This window comes from Cyclopterus lumpus, chromosome 1 (genome assembly GCF_009769545.1).
Source record: "Cyclopterus lumpus isolate fCycLum1 chromosome 1, fCycLum1.pri, whole genome shotgun sequence".
Taxonomy (NCBI): domain Eukaryota; kingdom Metazoa; phylum Chordata; class Actinopteri; order Perciformes; family Cyclopteridae; genus Cyclopterus; species Cyclopterus lumpus.
Window position 1 is genome coordinate 6828802 of NC_046966.1, and position 16416 is coordinate 6845217.

General features: G+C 43.6%; 1 protein-coding gene across 1 annotated transcript; it reads left to right on the top strand.

The window, feature by feature from the left end:
• The first annotated feature begins 130 nt into the window (after window positions 1-130).
• On the top strand, window positions 131-10483 carry pik3r6a (phosphoinositide-3-kinase, regulatory subunit 6a). The gene is made up of 6 exons (XM_034539031.1): window positions 131-209; window positions 6383-6503; window positions 7537-7610; window positions 8531-8645; window positions 10089-10159; window positions 10371-10483. The coding sequence occupies exons 1-6, from the start codon at window positions 131-133 to the stop codon at window positions 10481-10483; spliced, it is 573 nt and encodes a 190-aa protein (XP_034394922.1).
• Window positions 10484-16416: the final 5933 nt, after the last annotated feature.

Below are 16416 nucleotides of genomic sequence, written 5' to 3' on the forward strand. Positions count from 1 at the left end.
CAATGAAACACAGCAACGAGCCGCCGCAGCAAGACCCTCCCCAGTAGCAAGACCCCCCCCCCCGTTTCCCGGTGACGGTCTGCAACTGGAAGCGTGGAGAAATCCGAGGAGAAGAGCAGCTGCAGGACTAATGGAGGAGAAGCAGGGATCTTCTCATCAGTACGGTTCACTGGAGCGCACTGAATGGAGCAGAGGCACCAACAAACCAGGTAGACACACACACACACACACACACAAACTCACATATGCATACATACATACATACGTGTGTGTATGTATGTGTATATATATATATATATATATATATATATATATATATATATATATATATATATATATATATATATATATATATATATATATATATATATTGTATATACACGCACACACACCTATGTATGTGAGTGTGTGTGTGTATATATATATATATATATATATATATATTGTACAGTGAAATTACTTTAGTAATCTCATATATATCATATATATATAATATACAATCGTCTGTAGCATCCCCTCAATATTCCTGTAAGGCTTCATAGGTTTGTGTTCTTTACAGTATTGTCCCACCAAAGGGATTACAGTTGTTTTTGTCTTTTATATCTGAGTTATTTTTGTAGTTGATGGAACAGATCAATGTAGTACAGGCAGGAGCAAATGTCAAGAATCCACAGGTGTTTATTGTGTGTGTGTGTGCGTGTGTGTGTAGGTGTGTGTGTGTGTGTTCTTATTTGTATAAGAGAAAGGGGAGGGCCCATTACTCAGGAACCTGCTCCCTCAGATGATAAATAATGACCCTCATTGGGAACTCGGCTGAATCTCAGCGTCCAATAGACGACGAGGTCAGAAGTCACTGGAACTCTTTATCAGAGTAGAAATGTTTCCTCAAAAGCCTGAAGCTATATTGGGATTTGATTGTCTAAAGGGCATCATGTTTCTCAAAGAATTGCTTGGAATATCCTAATGTCCCAGCCCAAGGTGATGTCTTCGGATGTCCATTTGTGTTCAACCAATAGTTCAAACCCCCTCGAAGAAAAGACATTTAAATCGGAGAAAAGCAGCAAATCTCCACAACCAAAGCTTTGACATTCTTTTGATGGTCGTTGATTTCCTACTCTATATTCATGATGCTTATGATGTTATCATGTTGTCAAGGTTTTTTCTCATACTGACGTGCCATTCGTGAATGTGAGAAGGGAAGTGAAGTCTTCTATCGTTTTTTTCTTTCTTCCTCTCACTCATCCTATCCGTCCTATGTGTGGTCCACTACTTCCTTATCGTCCCTCCTCCTCTTTCCTCCACTTTCGCCTCTTGGTCTCCAATCTGGCTGATCCATATATCCGTAGGGTGTTAGGGTGTAAAGCAATCTGTGTCAGTGTAAAAGAAGAGGCATGTAGCAAAGACTGTAAACCGAGCTCATGAGTGTAATTCACATCTTCAGGGGTTTGGATAAAGAGAGGGGGGCAGGGTTCGCCAGGTATTGGGTGAAATGAGGAGAAGCAAAGGGATGTGAGAACTGCGAGAGAGGCAGTGAGGAAGAGTACGGGAGGTCTAGCGATGAGTCATAACTGCTCAGCGGCAGAATGACCGGCCCTCCAGAGCCTCTGCAGAACATTACATTACATTACATGTCATTTAGCTGACGCTTTTATCCAAAGCGACTTACAATAAGTGCATTAAACCATGAGTCCAAACTTAGAACAACAAGAATCAAGCAAGTACAATTTCTTCAATAACGTTAAACTACAGAGTGCTATCGGTAAGGGACATTTAAGTGCTACTAAAGTTCTAAACAACAAAGTGCTATCGGTAAGGGACATTTAAGTGCTACTACGGCTCTACCTTCCCTATTCAAGGTATAGTCGAAAAAGATGTGTTTTTAGTTTGCGACGGAAGATGTAGAGACTTTCTGCTGTCCTGATGTCAATGGGGAGCTCGTTCCACCAATGAGGAGCCAGCACAGCAAACAGTCGGGATTTTGTTGAGTGTTTAGCTCGAAGTGAAGGAGCTACAAGCCGATTGGCAGAAGCCGAGCGAAGTGAACGGACTGGGGTGTACGGTTTGACCATGTCCTGGATGTAGACCGGACCCGATCTGTTAGCAGCACGGTACGCAAGTACCAATGTTTTGAAGCGGATGCGGGCGGCCACCGGTAACCAGTGAAGCTTACCGGAGGAGCGGAGTAGTGTGGGTAAATTTCGGGAGGTTGAAAACCAGTTGAGCAGCTGCATTCTGGATGAGCTGTAGAGGTCGAATGGCATTAGCAGGTAGACCTGCCAAGAGGGAGTTGCAATAGTCTAGCCGTGAGATGACCAGAGCCTGGACCAGAACCTGTGCCGCCTTCTGAGTGAGAAGGGGTCGTATTCTCCTGATGTTGTACAGCATGTACCTACAGGAGCGTGTTATTGCGGTAATGTTGGAAGTCAGGGAGAGTTGACTGTCGAGCGTCACTCCGAGGTTCCTGGCAGTCAGAGTCGGAACCAGCACTGAGTTGTTGAAGTTAATAGATAGGTCGTGGGTGGGAGAGCCTTTTCCTGGAAGGAGGAGAAGTTCAGTCTTGTCCGGGTTAATTTTCAGGTGGTGAGCGGACATCCACTGAGAGATGTCGGTCAGACAGGCAGAGATTCGTGCTGCTACCCGTGTTTCATATTGGGGAAACAAGAGGATCAATTGGGTGTCGTCAGCATAGCTGTGGTAGGTGAAGCCATGCGAGCGAATGACAGAGCCAAGAGAGTTGGTGTACAGAGAGAAGAGAAGAGGACCAAGGACTGAACCTTGAGGGACCCCGGTAGTCAGAGGACAAGGCTCAGACACAGATCCTCTCCAGGTTACCCGGTAAGAGCGGTCGGTGAGGTAGGATGAGAAGAGTGAGAACGCGGTGCCTGAGATACCCAGGTCCTGGAGGGAGGACATGAGGATCTGGTGGTTCACTGTGTCAAAGGCAGCGGAAAGGTCTAGAAGGATGAGGACAGAGGAGCACAACATGTTGTCTCTAACCATGTAGAACGCTATGAACAGCATCTCCCAGCTCCCGGTCCACGAGGGGGAATCTCCGGTCTCTGTCAGTGAGGCTTCTACGCATTTTTGTGCTGAATGAACAATATTGCATCTCTGCTCGCAATTCCTGAGATGGGACGACGTGGCAGATTAAGCACTTCCAGTGTTTCTTCTGTGTCATGAATCAGATGTTACAGGTGTTGCAGCATCTATAATGTATACAATGAGTGTACGGTATGAATACAGTTAGCAACGTGAGACGAGTATACAAAGAATGAGTGAGTGTCTGTCTTTCTTTTACTGTCACTTTCTCACTCTCACACACACACACACACACACACACAGTGATTACATTAATATATATGTGTCACACCTATGCCTGACAGACATACTGTATGATACTGCATTGAGCCTTCTCAATTTTAAGGCCACCTTGGAGGGTACGTCATCACGCTTTCTCCACTGAAAGGGCACCCTAGAAGGAGCTTCATCTCATTTTCTCCACTGAAAGGGCACCCTAGAAGGAGCTTCATCTCATTTTCTCCATTAAAAGGGCACCCTAGAAGGTGCTTCATCTCATTTTCTCCATTGAAAGGGCACCCTAGAAGGTGCTTCATCTCATTTTCTCCATTGAAAGGGCACCCTAGAAGGCGCTTCATCTCATTTTCTCCATTGAAAGGGCACCCTAGAAGGCGCTTAATATCATTTTCTCCATTGAAAGGGCACCCGCGAAGGAGCTTCATCTCATTTTCTCCATTGAAAGGGCACCCTAGAAGGCGCTTCATATCATTTTCTCCACTGAAAGGATACCCGTGAAGGAGCTTCATCTCATTTTCTCCATTGAAAGGGCACCCTAGAAGGTGCTTCATCTCATTTTCGCCATTGAAAGGGCACCCTAGAAGGTGCTTCATCTCATTTTCTCCATTGAAAGGGCACCTTAGAAGGTGCTTCATCTAATTTTCTCCATCGAAAGGACACCCGTGAAGGCGCTTCATCTCATTGTCTCCACTGAAATAGCACCCTCTCATTTTCTCTACTTTAAGGAAACCTTAGAGGGCACTTCCTTCCATTTACTGGACTTGAAGGACACCCAGGGCAATTCATGACATTTTCTCTCGTGGAAGGGCTCCCTTAAAGTCACTGCATCACATTTTCTCCACTGGAAAGGAACCTTAGAGGGCACTTCATCAAGTTTTCTCCGTATAAAAGGCACCTATAGGGGCATCCAAGAGGGAACTTTTGCAGCATTTCTCAGGCTAGCTGTTTCCACCTCTGGTCTTTATGCTAAGCTAAAGTTAATTGCCTTATGGCAAACACTCCATAGTTAGGGTACATACCTGGGAGTGGTTTTGATCTTCTCATGTAACATTATCTCTCTGCAGTAAAGTAAATAAATATTCCTTTTAAATTTTGAAAGAAGCTATAAAATGCTTATTCATGACCGCTCCAAAAAAAAGCCCGGAAATTTATATTTTGTCTCTCTAATAGAAAGTGAATGAAATTTCAGTTTTCTTATCTTTTAGCGAGAAACACATTCTTACATTACATCTTTAGAAATGAGGTGGATTTGCGACTTCATACAGCAGTGTATTTTAATTCACTCTCATTATCACACCGACACCTCTGAGAAGGTGTAGACCGCTCCACGTTTGTCTTTTTACAGTTCTAATCTCATTAACAGTTTAAAACTCGCTGCAGCACTTCACTCAGTGCTTTCTCCTCTGAGATGTCAAGGTTGTGTTGACGCCACGTTGACGTCAGCCAGATTTGTCATAGTAACAGAGTACAGAGTGCTTGTGTGAAGATGTGTGTCCGTACTTCAGGAACCCTTTTTTCTTTTTCTTCTGTCACACAAAGACTGCAGTTGCGTGCCCTCAAACAGCTTTAATGCCAGCAGGGATACGAATCCATGTAACCCGGCAATTATCAGCGAGCGTGGTTAATGCTTTCCATTTCACTACATACCTGAAGTCACAAAGCCCCAGTCTGAGTTATTAGGATACACTTTCATTCGGCTTCCTTTCATGCTGGTGCAGAGGACGTGTCTTCGTAGCTCTTGTAACCCACAGTGAGCCCGGCCTTCCCCGAGGCCTAATGTGGCTAGAATAGAAACATTACATACTAGAGTGCTACTTAGTAATGGTGTGTGTGTGTGTGTGTGTGTGTGTGTGTGTGTGTGTGTGTGTGTGTGTGTGTGTGTGTGTGTGTGTGTGTGTGTGTGTGTGCGTGTGTGCGTGTGTGCGTGTGTGTGTGTGCGTGCGTGTGTGTGGTGTGTGTGAGAAAGCCGGGGACTGTCTGTCAGTGGTGGCATTGGTATCACCCTGATTGTGTTCGTCTTGGCCCCCATGTTGTGCAGCTCTCCACAGGGAGGTGACAGTTATCCAATACAGCGCCATAAATGGAACAATTCGATAACAGGAAGCGGTGATATTCTTCAATAATAAAGTCGCGACTGCCACTACATCTACCTTCAAGGAGGTCAACCATACTTGGATCTCAGGGTAAACTAAATGTGATGTTGGTATTGCATGTGTTTTATATGCTGGTGGATTTAATTATAGTGCAGCTGCTGCTGCGCACAGTGTTTAGAAGCCACACTGTACGAAACACTTTGATGTCCGTTCAGATTCAGATTTATTAAAAAGTGTTTTACGAAGCCGGTCGGAGCGAGCCCACGCACTGTTGTAAAACGGTGGCTTCGATATGTTCAGCAACTTTGACGTTGTTTGCTTTATTTTAGAGCACCTTGTTTTCTTAATGAAACATCTGTGTTATTTGAAAGGGCGCAGTTAGAAGGATGCACGGGGAGTTGGTGTTTTGGAGTGACGGATTGTGTTTGACCTCAGCGTTCACCGAACATTCAGAGCGTCCTCTGTGCAGTATATGATGCTTTAAAAGCTTTATTAAAGCAGAACTACTTGAGACAACTGTTATCTGCAATACATTTATTATTATGACGTTTAACACACCTGCCATGCCCATGTAGTGCATATCATAAAGATGTAGCCACAGAAGAAGTAACTAGAAGAAGAAGAACTAACGCATTGGTAATTTGAGTGTGATGCTCTGCTCCTTTTCAAGTGTCAATTTCAGATCATCTGCTGCATCTGTTTATTCAGTTTAAAATGCATATTCATTGGCAGTTGTTGTTCCGAGGTGCCAAATTGGATTTTTTCATTTTGAAAAAAAGCCTCTGAGTGTGCCCGCCTATCTCTGCGTAGTATTTGTCACGGTCACCTCCCCTTTGATGAAGAAAATAATCAAAATGCACTCTCATGTTTTCACATCAGATATGGGGCATATTAGTCCAACGTTCAGCAAGACCAAAAGCTGTCCTTCTCTTTCTCTCTCTCTCTCTCTCTCCCTCTCTCCCTCTCTCCCTCAGAGGACGACGTGGTGTCCATGGCGGATTCCACCATCACCGCGGACGACATCGAGGGGGAGCTTTTTAAGATCGACAGGATCAGGGACGTCCTGGTCAGGAGGGAGTCCGAGCTCAGATACATGTGAGTGGCTCATCAGTGCCGACGCCTACTGGAGACGGAACCGGTTCAATCATGGCACGCCAGAGTCGGGAACATACGGAGGAATGGTGAAAGCATTATCATTTTTCAGGGCCAGTGAAGTCGGCTGTACGTGCCTGGCTGACTTTGCCCGGCACCCCTCCACATACCTGGTTTGTCTGTACAATAATCATGATCTCAACCAGCTGCCGAACCAAACCTTAACCCTCGTTCATTTGGTGATGGAGTTGTTTAGGACACCTCCGCCGTATCCTGGCACAGCCTTCTGCACCGAGCTTTGAGCTCATTGTTAGCATTAGCATGTTCACGTGCTAACGTTGGTGCGTTGGACAGATTTATTTATGGAGCGGAATTAAAGGTGACCAAAAATTGGCAAAATCCATCACACAAGCGTTGGACAGAACCCATTGACATCCATCCCTGAGGAGGCGCTTTGCTGAATGACGGGGTGCCATCACTAGTTTTCTAAATTGTTTAGATGCATCAGGCGTGTGGGACAACGCTCCTCTCCTCTTTTTGGCATTCAGTTCATTAATCAGTCACAAAGGTTCCCTGATACCTTGTCAAGCCAGTGGAGCACACAACAGCGCCTCACTGGAGAATGGCGTCCCTCTCCTGGCTTTTCCCCACCAAAAGCAGTTCAGAATACGCTTCCATTTTGGGAGCATGCCGTGGTATCAGACACACATCTCGCAGCTTTGCCCTCTATTCTCTCTCCTCATTCCTCTCCATCACACCCCGAGCTGGCCCCCATTATGATTCCAATGGCTCCACCTTTGCTGCCGCCAAGCAGCCTAATGTATGGATATTTATTCATCCACTCCTCTGATAGATGGGCAGTAACGGTAAATGGGAGAACGAGAGACGGGAGGAGGTGGTGGAGGAGAAGTGGACGGAGAGAATGACTATTTGTTTGAATTTCATTTTTGCCCTGGTAGTAGAGTCCAGATTCCACTCATCTCGACCCTTTTTAAAGCTGAGCGTGCACTGATTTGTGTGTTTCGCGCCTGCGCAGGATGGACGACATTCAGCTGTGCAAGGAGATCACTCGTCTGAAGAAGGAGCTGCAGAAATTAGTGTCCATACCAGGTAGGAGTCCTCTGGGTATTGGCAGTTGTAGATGAAGGATTACAAAACAGCAATTAAAAAGGGGAAATATCTACTTTCTTGCCAAAGATTAGTTGAGAAGATTGATGCCACGCTAAATATGAAACTAGAGCCAGCAAGCAAACAACTAGCATGGAAAGCTCAAAAGTGAAACAACATCAAAAAAATATAAAGCTCACTAATGAAGGTGGTATATCTTGTTTATCCTTATTTAATCAGAGGCTTACAAATAAAAACAGGAGCTACAGATTATCCGTGGTTGCTTTTACTTCTCTGTTAAAGTTATGATACAACAGTTGACAGTTTTAGAGATGATGGCGTGCATATGTTTTTTGCATATGAGTCATGCTAGCTGCGTCCGGTCTTCATGCACATCTATTGCACGTCTGTCCGTCCGGGTAGAGGCATCCCTCCCGAGTTACTCTAAGTGATACATTTTTATGAATTTTTGGCCCGATCGCACAGAGATACGTGAAATGACCGCGGCCTGTTTACGACACGTAATCCCCGTGAACATGCAACCCTCAGAACTGGTGACGTACAGACAGTGAGACAGACACCCCGACAACCAGCAATCCAGACTATTATTCATTCATTAGTTTTGTGACATGTTTATATATTTTTCTCAGTTCACGTGCTGTACAGATTGTAAAGACCCGTGAGGTATATTTGTGACTTAAAATTGACTTGGCTCCAGCCTCCTTTTCAACGCGCAGCGGAGCACTAGCGTGGCATCGAGAAATATAATGAGTGTACTCCCCACAATATCAGACCATTCCTTTAAACGACTCCTCGTCCAGTTATTAATTCCATGACTTGTTGTCTGTACTTCCTCGTTGTATTTGCAGTAGAGTGGGTAATCTGTGACAACCACCAGATGACTCAGATGTCTTGTGCTGCAGATAATGACAAGTCCAGCGAGGACCGGCAGAAGGAGGAAGAACTGCTGCAGCAGATCCACAAGCTGGTCGAGACCCGGGATTTCCTGGTGGACGATGTGGAGTTTGAGCGGCTCAGGTGTGCTTCTGCCTCTCTGGTCTCATCACAGCTCGGCGGGACTCCTGTGGTCGACTGTCCCCATAAGGCTGTGAATGAATAATTAAAGATGAAGCCCTACACTGCACACCAGATAGAGATGCAGTGCACATACAGTGCAGCCTCCCAGAAAAGACTTTAGGGAATTATTTGTCCGAGATTGACGTATACTTTTCAAGCAAGGGTGGTGATGGGGTGGGAGGGCACCGATCTTTGATAAAGCCAATTCATGACAACTGAGAAGGCTCGCAGCCACCAACGCCGGTGGAGTTGTATCTCCGTTCGTTGCTATTAAAAACCCTCCGGAGGCACAGCGGGGAGGGCGCGCAGCAGGGCGCGCAGCAGGGCGCGCAGCAGGGCGCGCAGCAGGGCGCCATTTCAATTAAAGATGTGGGTCAGTGAGTGCTGCCACAGGAGCTGCCATTGGTAGGAAAGAAAGAAGAAAAAAAAGAAGAAATCCCAGTTTTGGTTCTATTTCGTCATCTTTCAGGTGCAACACGCCTCCTCCAGCCGCTGCTGATGCAGGAGATGAAGGGAAGCGGTCTGAATCCGGTCCAAACCGAACCAGAACTAGACCCTCCTTCACCGCACCCCATGCAAAACACCACAAGATAATATTAGACACAGGTCCTTTTGTTTTGTTTGTCGGTATATCTTTTTTTCATGCAGAGGAGTCAAACGTGTGTAAAATCTAAAGTAAAATGTAGTGTAATGGAGGCGTATTGTCTGTTGAATCATATTTAGTTTTGACCTGTTTCGAGGTTTAATCTCAGCTGGTCGGTTTGTGTGAGAAGCCCTTCGTGTTGGCAGCAGACGGCCCGCTGTGAAAAGCCAGAGGGGCTGCTGGGAAGGTGAGAGGCAGGAAGCCAGAGACCAACAGTGGAGTGATGGATCCAGAGAGGGCAGGAAGGCCATGTTGTCCATGCTGATGAATGGAGAAGAAAATCCCCTCTGCAGTTTTCATGTTGTACTTTTACAAAAGATAGTTTATTTTCAAAGCAGGATGAAGCCCAAAGGGTATTAATATGGATCTGCTTCATACATTCATACAGCAGTATAAAACTAAATAAATACTAATAAATAATAATCTATGTTTATCCAATAGAAAGGTCTCTGCGTATAAGAGTGGCCGTCGGTGTTATTGAGTTTATCAGTGGAGCCTCTCAGAGTAAATCCAATATTCTCTAATAGCCAGAACTACGTTTTATTGTACGTGTTTCATCCACTTTACCTTCTCTGAAATGTTCATTCACTACATGTGGAACAGATGGCCAGCAAGTAACTCGACATTTACAACTGTATCACAAGGGAATCCTATACATTTCTCTTTTGTGATCTGAAATGCGAGGGGAAAAGTTTTCCAAGTGCTAAATCTATTTCCTTTCTTTTTTTTGTTTTACATCAATCTCTTTTCAATTTCTACAGAGAGAAAGAAGAAGATAAAGAAATGGCAGATTTTCTGAACTCCAAATTCCCAAGAAATATGAAGAAGAAAGGTAAGAGTGTTGAGAACTGAGGAGTGAAATATTTCCCTTGTTCCAAATGTTTTGCCGGTTCAAGGTGTTTCCCTCTCGAGGGCTTTGGAGGATGAAGCTTCACGCATCCACTGACTGGCGCTTTTTGACCTGCTTTTTTTCTTTTGTCCATTGGCAGTTAGTAGAAGACTGTTTCATCTCTTCCTCACAGTATCATGTCTCTGGGCTTCAGGTGTTCCAACCAGACGGGCTCCATCCAGGGCTCAGCAGGCCTCCTCTCCCTTCGCCAAGACGGGCCTCACCCTGCTGAAGGAGTGCTGTGGCTTCACATGCTCCATCATGTAGACCGGGGGGAGGGGGGCTGCAGGGGCTGACACAGGGGGGCCCACAACGCAAAAAAGATAGTTTGAGTTTTTTCAGTCCGAGTAAGACTTTGAAGCGTGGCTGGAGCAGCACGGACACACGTGTTGAGCGTTTCCCAGAGGGAAGTCATGTGCCGGGTGTTTCCATGCCGAGACCCGAGTTTGTCTTGTTGTCGGATCTGTTTGTCTCTTTCATTGGATTTCATAATCCGTCTATCTTTCTCATCCCACTGCTGTTTTTATTTTATTTGTTATTTGTTTCCAATCTCAATAATCTTCACGGCTTCCCAAAGGAGCAACGCCTGGTGTTTAGTTCTGTTTTTCAAGCCGAGAGGTTTGAGGGACAGAAACAGCACAAGTCAGGCATGAATTGTGTGCCCACTAATTGGAATCAACTACCATGAAACCATATGCGTTTGATATTTAAAGACCCCACTGAGCTGTCATAACTGTTCTCTACTAATTAACAATAAAGAAACGTAGCCGTTCTACAGGATTCTGCAGGCCATTCCACACATTGCCTGTGATTTGACTCCAGAGCTAAACGGGGACAACCTTTTAAAGAGTGATGGTTTGTGAAGACAGAATGGATGTCTCCTTACGTTCCATTTCCCTTCAATTATGCTCAATTTTCCAGTTATTGAAAATGTCCTGGAAAGTCTTCTGTTGTCCTGGAATAAATATTTTTCCAGGAGAATGAGAATGAATGAATTCGGCTGAGAATGAACAACTATCGATCAGAGATCCCTCAAAAATGGATAACATTGCCATCTGAGTTATGTGTAGGATCATATTCACGTTCAAATTGGTGAGCAAATTATTTGTCATAATTTCTAAGCATGTAAGATAAGGCCTTCATCGATATTTGGTTAGGAAAATGTCCTGGGTATGATCTCGAGAAAGGTGCGGCAACTGTAACTATTAATATTCTGATCGTTGCACATAAGCAAACTCACCACATATAGACTACTTGATAATATGATACACTTGAATGAGTCCTTCTTAGTCCATTGCGCTCCTTTGTACCATCCATATGCATGTTTTCACAAACGATATGGATCAGCACGCAGCTCACACTGCAGACCACTAAATTTAATATAGGGGAATATATATATATATATATATATATATATATATATATATATATATATATATATACAGTATACCCCTTGAATGGCCCGTGGCACATACATCCACTACGTTGGGCACAGGGATGGAGCGACCAATCAAACTACTGAGCACCTCTGTGTTGCCAAGAAGAATGGTCGCCATAGCAACCTCGTACATCCCATATCTTTACAATGAGATGGTCGGATGGATCGGAGGGATGAGACCTCACAGATGTGACGAAATCAAATAATCGAGGACTGGTGACCCGATGGCAAACGGGAGACGATATGATATTGCCGTTGTTTCCATGTTTTAGGTTTATTCTGGATTACGACAATATGTTCCATAATTGAGCCTCTGACTCCCTTTTGCACTCTTTTAGACAACTGCTTGGATATTAAGCAAACACAAGGCAGCTTTGCTCGCACGGCATTCACAGTAGACGCAAACTGAAAGTGTTAAAAAATATTTTCAATCGATACAGATGATATATTTCTTAGTGCATTATTTGTTTTTCATCCATGTTTGACAGAGTATCGCTTGCATGTTTTATTCCAAACCAGCCCTGAGGATGGATACAGCTGTCTCTTTTGGTCTATTGATATTCAGTCTGAAAACTGTCATGGAGGCTTTGGGTCACATATCGCCCGGCAACCATGTCTAGATGTGTGCCAATACTGTTGAAATGACAGTCGGGGTAGAACAATTAAAAAACACAACATTTCTCCTTATTATATGTGAGTGTAATATGTGGGAAGAGGTGGATACCCTGATGGGGGGGATTTGTCTCCAAATGTGAAGTATTATACAGTATAAACCATTTGGCCAAAGCAGATCTGAGTTTTTTTTTTAAAGACAGCAATGCTTAGTTTTAAACAGGTGGTGAAAATATATAATATAGGTGCGAAAATGTCTTGGAAACACAATATCTATCATCAGAAGTTATCCGTCCACACCAAGACATTCTCACCCCAATGTGTCATTTACTTCAAACTATGATGTTCACTTTTTCCAAGCCAACGCACACGTCCGTGAAAACCTTCATGTAACCAGAAATTGTTTCTTTTGTGCGTGACATGTTTCTGCTCATTATTGTTCACATTTAGACATGAAACCAGCGGCTCACACCAGCTGGAGGGCGTGTTAACATCCCATAACTGTGCTCTGCACGAGTCAAGCGAGGATTCAAGATATTTTTTTGTGGGGAGAGAGAGAGAGAGAAAGAGTGGGAGAGCGCAAAGTTAGGGGGGGGTCTAATCTTCAGTGTGAGTCATCCTCAGTTCCCACAAGGGCAGCTCACAGTGAGCGCTGTGTGTGAAAAGGGCACGACTGTCACTCAAACACCACATCCTGATCCCGCCCTCAGTGTGTATCAGAGGAAATAGCACAATGTGTGAGAAATATAGAAATGAGAAAGAGTGTATGTTTACCTGTGCCTGTTTGCAGGAGGGTGCTGACGAGTGGCGCTGTAGCCGTCATCGCTTCGTTACTATGGTTACTGTGACTTGACGACATACTCTCACTCCTTGTTTCATTTGTTCGCGCCATGTAGTGAACTCCGCTGGGCTGCATGTGTTGTTGAACTGCTAGGGGAAGACTACAAGGACCGGTTTTTATAATGTCCGGGTTACAGGGTTCTTAAATGTTCACAGTTAAAGCTGCAAATGTAATAAATTAAAATCCTATCTCAAGATTCATTGTCATCATTACAAAACTTTCAGTGAAATATCGCAACAACCGTCGGACAGATTGCCATGAAAGCTTGACACAGACACGCGCGTGGTGCCCAGAAGATGGCGCTTCATGACTTTAGTGACCCACTGACTTTCCATCTAGCGCCACCAGCAGGTTGACGTTTGTGGTTTTGAGTGAAACGTCTTAACAAGTACAGAAAGATTAATATGGTGTTTGGTTAAAGGTGCAATTGAGCACTAATAAAGCAGCAAACAAGTAGTAGCTTTGTAAAGGCATAGTGGAGTAATGTCTGCTGTAGTTTGCACTGTTAGGGCTGTTAGCTGCAAGCCCTCGGCTTAGCCATCGCCATGCTAAAAGCTGCGTGGAGGCAAGAGAAATGCTCCCAATCCCATGTGACCTTTAAGACATTCACGTTCCCCTCAGGATGAACTGTAAACACCTTTATTATCTCTTAACTTTTGATCTAGCGCCATCAACAGGTCGGTCTCTAATATAGTGGTTTATGACCAGATAGTCATCATTCCCATCAGCATCAGCCGTGATTTGTGTTTGGCGCTGATTAGCAATTGTTAGCATGCTAACATGCTAAACTAAGAGGGTTTAACATGGTAAACATGGTACAGTTCTGCATCAGCGCTTTTACATCGTCATCATCAACATGCTGACGTGAGCTTAAATCACCGCTGTGCCTGAGTACAACCTAACAGCTGGACGCCGACCAGTTTCACTTTTATAATTCTGATTATTAAAATGGATGTCATTCCTCATCTCTTAAAGGAATAGTCTTCGGAGTTTGGGCAGTAGTCCCTTTCTTCTTGAGATTTACATGAAAAGATCAATCTCACTCTCATAGCTGTCAGTTAAATAAGACTGGAAGCAGGGGAAACAGCCTTGCTCTCTCCTTAGTTAAAAAAAATAAGCCCATATTAATACCTCGAAGGCATACTCATTAAAATGTCAAGTTGCTGCTCGTTGCCTGGCAACCTCGTGGTAATTATAAGACTCGAGCTAATTGACATGGTCTGCTCATGGATGTAATTAGAGAGCTTGGTATGGTGTCGCTAAATCCCGCTGCTATTTTTGTCCTAGTGGCCACTCGAGGTATTGCAATGAAGGGGGAAAAAAAATCTTATCTCTAAAATGCAGGACAGGACAGTTGAAATGGCAAACAATGTTCTTTAATGTATGATTATATTTGTGAAGTTTTAAATGATGAAGTTAGAATATCTAAGATTTCTGTTTTGTTCTCTTCGGTGGCACCTATCAGAAAATACCTGAATAATTCTTTTCAATGTTTTTTTGGATCCAAACTGTGTGCCTCTTGTGATTTTTCCAGGCAGCAACCTCTAGTTCTGAAAAGTGACACCGATGCTGAAGTGCCTCCAACTTGCATTCTTTCTAACGGCCATCAGGTCTTTTAACACAGACCCAGCAGGTAATTCAATACTGCAAATGCACAGGTTTGTTTCCTAATTCGAAGATAGCCAGTGACTTCAGAGGCATGTATTTGAATAAAGATCATTAAGATTATAAGGCTACTTAAAAAAAATACCTGACGTCATTCCAATACATGGGTCGAGCTGGAATCTTCCTTCTCAGTGACTGAGTCCAATATCCAGCTCTCATAATGATGGCCCAAGGCTGCGGTGGAATCGCTCTTTTTGGTTAGGAAGGTTCCTAAGTGGCCGTCGTGATGAGTGCTGATCGAATGCTGTAAATAATCCAGTGAAACACCTCGGTTGTCATCTCCTAACTCCTCATGAATTCATGAATTCTCCTTCCCATCTTTTCTTGACCCCGTGACGTTTTCCACAGAGGTCAAGGAAAAGCGTCAAGGAATAGACGTCAGGAGGTAATTTGTTGACTATTCGACCCCAGCCCTGCTTCTGTTACCCAATACATAGTTCAAGCATAACCACAACATTTTACATTTCTCTTTGTGTAAAAGATTAAACTCATAAGATACATTGTTTTAATTAGTGCTGGTGGGCATGGTTTTCAACGTTGGCAAATAACCAGGCGGTTTCATCTTGCCTTCTGCCTTTAAGCAAAGCTAACCGCCGGCACTCAACATCTTCATAAACAACTGACTAACACGAGATATATGGATCTTCTCATTTTCAGCAAGAAATGTATTAAAAATGTACTTAGAGCTATAGATTTGTCTTAAATTGCTGTTTCTTGGCCTTTCTTTCTCTGTAATTCAGAGATACTCACGCCTCAAAGCTTTTGCAGATGTGTTCTGATCTTGTAAAATAAAGCTGTTCATTGTGAAATATGAGTGTTATTAACAAAGTAGCTGATGGGTTTTTTTTTTTGGCTGCACAGATCAGAAAAAAAATTTAAATGTTCATAACTGAAGTTGAAACTCCGACGAGAGCTCTTTTTTTATATCTGTGATGTGAAATTTAGACACACTCTGAGGGTGTTTAAATGTTAAGAAATGCTTATTTTCCAGACATTTTGGGAGGAAAACACTCAACTCAGCCACTGTAGTTTTATGTAATATGACTTTGACTGAAGGGTCCGTGTGTCTTTGCAAGGACGCAGAGGAGCGAGACGGAATAAAAATGGCAAATGCCACTCTTTGCCGTGGGATACCGCAAGCACAAAACATGAAACAGAACATGTGCTCATGATCACATTTATCCACCGGCTCACGAGGCCGATGAGATGATATTATTTCATTTGTCACAGTAGATGTGCTTTTCTGCTCCCCATTCTTGCATTTGATACAGATAATGTGTCATCATTCCTTCCCTTTGATCTGCCTTTGTTAATGCTCGCTGACATTTATCAATTTAATGCAATTAACAAAGGGGAATTATTACCACACAACTCAACATGAGTGCAGATTCCTCGCAGCCTGACCAAACAACCAAATTACGATTCCTGATGGCTCCCAAACGCCACTGGGATCTCTTAAAAAGCAGCCGTTTAGCTAAAAATAAACCAACCACAAGAACGTAGCCTTCTTTTTTGTTATCTTGGGGTTGGCTCCCGGTTCTTTTGTTTTATACTTCTCAGAAAAAAATGTTATTCTGAAACTTATTAATCTTTCTTTTCCTTTAAAAAAAAAAAAATCTGATTATATTTTGAATGTGGGTATCT

What these genes read in the sequence shown, in the direction of transcription:
- pik3r6a (XM_034539031.1), top strand. Translation starts at nt 131, where the DNA reads ATGGAGGAGAAGCAGGGATCTTCTCATCAGTACGGTTCACTGGAGCGC. An exon ending in CAGAGGCACCAACAAACCAG is followed by an intron (nt 210 to 6,382) that starts GTAGACACACAC and finishes TCTCTCCCTCAG; the next exon opens with AGGACGACGTGGTGTCCATG. An exon ending in GTGGAGTTTGAGCGGCTCAG is followed by an intron (nt 8,646 to 10,088) that starts GTGTGCTTCTGC and finishes CAATTTCTACAG; the next exon opens with AGAGAAAGAAGAAGATAAAG.